Below are 4,618 nucleotides of genomic sequence, written 5' to 3'. Positions count from 1 at the left end.
GACGCAGCAGCCTGGCCAGCGCGCGGATCCCCCCAACGCCACCGCCAGCGCGTCCTCCCGCGAGGGGCTGCCCAAGGCCCCCAAGGTACGCGGCCGGGACGCACGGAGTCCCTTGTGGGGCGACTTCGGAGCTCGGATCCTGGGGCGTCGTCCCCCAGCAGGCTGTGTCCCCGCCGGCTCTGCCTCGGGGTTGTCCTTTTTGAGGCCTCGGCCACGGTCCTGCCTCGGGAATCTGCTGCAGCCCACCCGGGCCGGCCTCTGGGAACCCCTCTCCTCCTTTGCAGCCCGGACCTGGCCCCCAGCTGGCCTGGGGTGGGTGGGTGAAGGGGGGGCTTCCCGCAGGGGTTGGGGGCTACAGTTAACCCTTTGAAGCCTGCGCCTGCCACGCCCTGAGGAACCTGTTGCTATTAAGATAATTGCTGATTTGGGGGTGGGGAGGGGCTCTGGCAGCTTGCTGGATGGTTTACCAGACCCCCTGGGAGCCCGGCGCCCCATGACTCCTGCGGCTGGAGACGCCATGGTGAGCCTGTCCCTTGTGCTTTCTAGGAGTCCTGTGTAGCCAGCACCCCCCCCTTGCAGGTTAAGTCCTCAGGCCCCAGCGTGGCCAGGCATCTTCACAAAGACAGAAGGTCCCGAGCTCACCTCAACCCTGGGCCTCCTCTCTCCTGCTCAGGGTCTCTCCAGGGGTCTTGGAGGGCAGGCCTTGCCGCTGCCATCGGGGGCCCCAGGACTGGGAGGGAACCTGCAGTTGCCAGAGCAGCCACCACCCCCAGCCCTCACACCTTTGATGCTGGCCTCCCTCCTCCCGAGGCCAGCTCTGCCGCAGCCAGCCCGGCTGCCTCTCAGCCCACGTGGTCCCCCTGGAGCCCGAGGCCCCGTTTCCCAGATGGGCAGGCTGAGGAGAGTTGAGGCCCGGCTCTACCAGCTCAGGAAGAGTGGGCTGATTCCCGGCGCCAGGGCCAGCCTGGCAGTGCTGGCAGGGGTGGAGCAGTGGGGGGGTCTTCAGCAGTCCCGGCCAGTCACCGGGGAAGGGAGGGGGCACCCCACTGTCCAGGGCCACTGCTCCAGAGAACCTGCAGGGTGGCGGCCTCCCTCGAAGGGTGCCGGCTGGAGGGCTGTAAGGTGTGTGCTCAGGCTGGCCCTCCAGGCTTCCAGGGTTGGGCGGTTCTCCTGCAGTCTGCTCTCTGCTGCCTCTGGCCCTCAGCCCCCAGATGGGTTGATGCACAGGCCCCTCCAGGGCACCGGGTCCCTCCAGCACACTGCGGGGGTGATGCCAGGAGAGCAAGCAGATAGTGGATGCCTGAGGAGTAGGGGGTGGAGTTGGTTGGGGAGGAGTGGGGAGAAGAGTAGGGGGAGGAGTGGGGGAAGGAGGGAGATAAGGAGTGGGGGGGAGAGTGGGGTTCGGGGGGTGGGGAGTGGGGGAGGAAGGAGGAACGGGATAAGGAGTCGGGGGAGGAGTAAAGGTGAATTTGAATGCTCTTGGATTGTTTTTCCCTGGGTGGGCCCAGGTCTGGGATGGGTTCACGCCCACCCTGCCTGTCCTCCACCCCCCATGGTAGAGGCCTGTCTGGTCCACTGGGAGGACCCACCTGCCATGTCTGGTCAGGAGGCTGAGGCTGTCCTCAGAACCCAGCCCCACTGTGTCGGGCTAGGCCAAGTGCAGGACGGGACTGTCCCGGGCCAGGGTCCCTTGGCTCACCCTGCTCCGGGGAGGGGCTCCCTCCCCGCCCGGCTGCGCACTTCCTATCCGAGTCCTGCACGCTTCCACCTGCAGGCCAGGCTGTCCCCAGCCCAAACCTCCTTAGCACATCTCCTCTGACTATGGGGGCTGGGGTGGCTTAAGAGAGGGTGATTGGAGGGCTGGAGAGGGTGGCAGGCCCTGTCTGACCCTTGTTTGAACTGGGTGGGCTGGCCCCAGCTGCCTGGACCTGAACCTGAGGACTGGGGTGAACTGGAAGGCAGAGGGTCCTTGGGGCGAAGGTCCGTGCCCGCTGCTCCCGTCAGCAGCCACTCTTGGCCTGGTGTCTCTGGGACTCTCAGGCCGGTGGAAAACCCTCTCCCGTCCTCCCCACATTGTCCCGTCCGTGTCCCTGCCTCAGCCAGGACCAGGCTCCGTCGGGCTCAGGGCATCAGGCTCTGGCTGCATCCACGGAAGCCCTGTGTGCGTGCACTGCTGGTGCCCCCAGCATTGGAACGTCCGGGTTCTGAGTCCCCCAAGGGCGGCCATGGGTCTTTCTCATGGCTGGTGATGCCTTCCCTGGGTCTGCCCTGAGTGCTCCCGCTGCCCTGGGTTCCCAGATCTCTGCAGGACGCAGCCTCAGTGTGCTGGCCCCGTCCCATCCCTTTAGCCATCCCAGGCCCCAGGACCTGAGTTCTCCGACGCCCACATGACATGGCTGAACTTTGTCCGGCGGCCCGACGACAGCGCCTTGAGGAAGCGGTGCGGAAGCAGGGACAAGAAGCAGGTGAGCCCCGCCCGGGCTGCTGCAGGGTCTGAGCCTGGGACAGGGTGTGGTGGTAGCTCCCACTGGGTCCCACTGGGACCCTCACCTTCTTCTTCTGTCTCCCCCCAGCGGGACCTCTTGGGTCCCCCAGGACCTCCTGGGCCCCCTGGCCCCCCAGGACCTCCAGGTGCAGAAGTTACCCCGGAGACTCTGCTTCGCGAGTTTCAGGAGCTCCTGAAAGGTCAGCCGCCCTGCACTGCCCAGAGTCCCGACGTGCCTGGGCCCCATGCTGACCCTGCTGGCGGCCTGTGCCCTCCTCCCCACAGAGGCCACGGAGCACCGGTTCTCAGGGCTCCTGGACCCACTGCTGCCCCAGGGGGTGGGCCTGCGGCTGGTGGGGGAGGCCTTTCACTGCCGGCTGCAGGGCCCCCGCCGGGTGGACAAGCGGACACTAGTGGAGCTGCATGGTTTCCAGGCTGTGAGTGGGGCCAGGAGCCCAGAGGGGGGCACTGGGTGGAGCCCCACAGGCAAGACGGGACCACCCACACTCTGACACTCACGGGCCACCCACGTGAGTTGGGAGTTGGGGGCGGGGCTCGGAGGGCGAGGGGCTGCCTTGGGTGAGGGTTAGGAGGCCCTGGGGCCCCAGACCACACCTTATGCCCAGACCGAGGAGACCGGCCTGGGTGTGGACTCGAGGGTCAGTCCTGTCGGTGCCCGCAGTGAGAATGAGGGTCCTGGGGAGTCCTGCTCCGAGTGAGGGGCTGTTGGTCGCAGGCACCTTCCCCAGGCGGGGTCCGTGGGGTGGGGGCCAGGCCCTTCACTGGCCGCTCACCCACTGCCCCTCACAGCCTGCTGCCCAAGGCGCCTTCCTGCGAGGCTCCGGTCTGAGCCTGGCCTCAGGTCGGTTCACGGCCCCCGCGTCCGGCATCTTCCAGTTCTCTGCCAGTCTGCACGTGGGTGAGCCGGGTGGGGCTGGCTGTGCCGTGTGCTGTGACGGGGCTGGGGCTGAGCTTTCTGGGGGCGCCTGGCATCGCCAGCCCCGGGCGCGGGTCCCATTAGAGATCTGCCCCCTGCCCCATGGGGGCCTTGGACTGGGCATGGGGTCCCTGCTGCACACCCGGCCTCAGGCCTCCCCTCCCCCAGCCCCAGCAGCCACTCCTGGGCCTGTCCTGGGCGGTGTGCCCTGAAGCCCCTCCCCACTGGCCCCCACCCCGTCCCCCATGCACCACCCTCCCCAGGGCTGTCTCTGCAGACCACAGTGAGCTGCAGGGCAAGGCCCGGCTGCGGGCCCGGGACGTGGTGCGTGTTCTCATCTGCATCGAGTCCTTGTGCCAGCGCCACATGTGAGTGACCTCAACCCCTGCTTCAGGCGGCAGCCCCCGGACCACCCTTGGGCGGGGCTCACAGGCCATACAAGTCTCTGGGCACTGGGGGGTGTCTTGGCCCCCTGGACCTGCAACGCCTCCCCCTTGCCCTGTGGGGCTGTGTTCAGGTCCCTGGAGGCCATCTCAGGCCTGGAGAGCAACAGCAAGGTCTTCACGGCACAGGTGCAGGGGCTGCTGCAGCTGCAGGTGAGGCCGGGCCTGGTGTGGGCAGGAGGGCTCGGGTGCACTCAGGGCGCAGACCTCTGGGGCCTCGGCACCTCCTAGCGCAGGGCAGGTGGGCAGACGTTGGCCGCCGGGTGGCTGGGCTGTGGCCGCGGTTGTGACGTCCCCGTGCTTCTTACAGGCTGGACAGTACGCTTCTGTGTTTGTGGACAATGGCTCTGGGGCTGTCCTCACCATCCAGGCGGGCTCCAGCTTTTCCGGGCTGCTCCTGGGCATGTGAGGGAGCCGAGGGGGGCTGGGCCAGGAGCTGCCGCCGGATCCTGGGGACCCTCCCACTGATGCTTGTGGTCACAATAAAGAGCCCGCCGCCCTCGGGTGCTGCCTGGATGTTTCACTGGGGGTGGAGGCCAGGCTGCCGAGGTTGGCAGGGGATGGGTAGGGGCAGAAGGGTGCTGTTCACATGAGAGCCTGGTAGTCTGGAGTACCGGCTGTGGAGCCTCCCTCAGGGCCAACTTGCCTGGCCTGGGGTTATGGTGATGGCCAGAGGCTGGGCTCTGCCCTGGCAGCCCCTGCAGGGGCCACATCAACCCTGAGGACAGGGACCACTGTCCATGCCAGCCCCAC

General features: G+C 67.5%; 1 protein-coding gene across 1 annotated transcript in view; it reads left to right on the top strand.

Annotated features, from left to right (window-relative positions):
• Nucleotides 1-4,367, top strand: part of FAM132A (family with sequence similarity 132, member A) — a 5,954-nt gene extending 1,587 nt beyond the window's left edge. The window contains exons 2-9 of the mRNA XM_011956418.1: nt 8-85; nt 2,349-2,465; nt 2,574-2,685; nt 2,771-2,922; nt 3,296-3,404; nt 3,700-3,790; nt 3,940-4,018; nt 4,176-4,367. Of these exons, the coding sequence (XP_011811808.1) occupies nt 8-85; nt 2,349-2,465; nt 2,574-2,685; nt 2,771-2,922; nt 3,296-3,404; nt 3,700-3,790; nt 3,940-4,018; nt 4,176-4,274 (837 nt within the window). The 3' untranslated portion in view covers nt 4,275-4,367. The remainder of the gene's footprint in view (nt 1-7; nt 86-2,348; nt 2,466-2,573; nt 2,686-2,770; nt 2,923-3,295; nt 3,405-3,699; nt 3,791-3,939; nt 4,019-4,175) is intronic.
• The last annotated feature ends 251 nt before the right edge of the window (nt 4,368-4,618 follow it).

This window comes from Colobus angolensis, unplaced genomic scaffold, assembly GCF_000951035.1.
Source record: "Colobus angolensis palliatus isolate OR3802 unplaced genomic scaffold, Cang.pa_1.0 Scaffold416, whole genome shotgun sequence".
Taxonomy (NCBI): domain Eukaryota; kingdom Metazoa; phylum Chordata; class Mammalia; order Primates; family Cercopithecidae; genus Colobus; species Colobus angolensis.
Note: the sequence above shows the minus strand (reverse complement) of the source record. Positions and strands in the feature narration are given on the sequence as shown.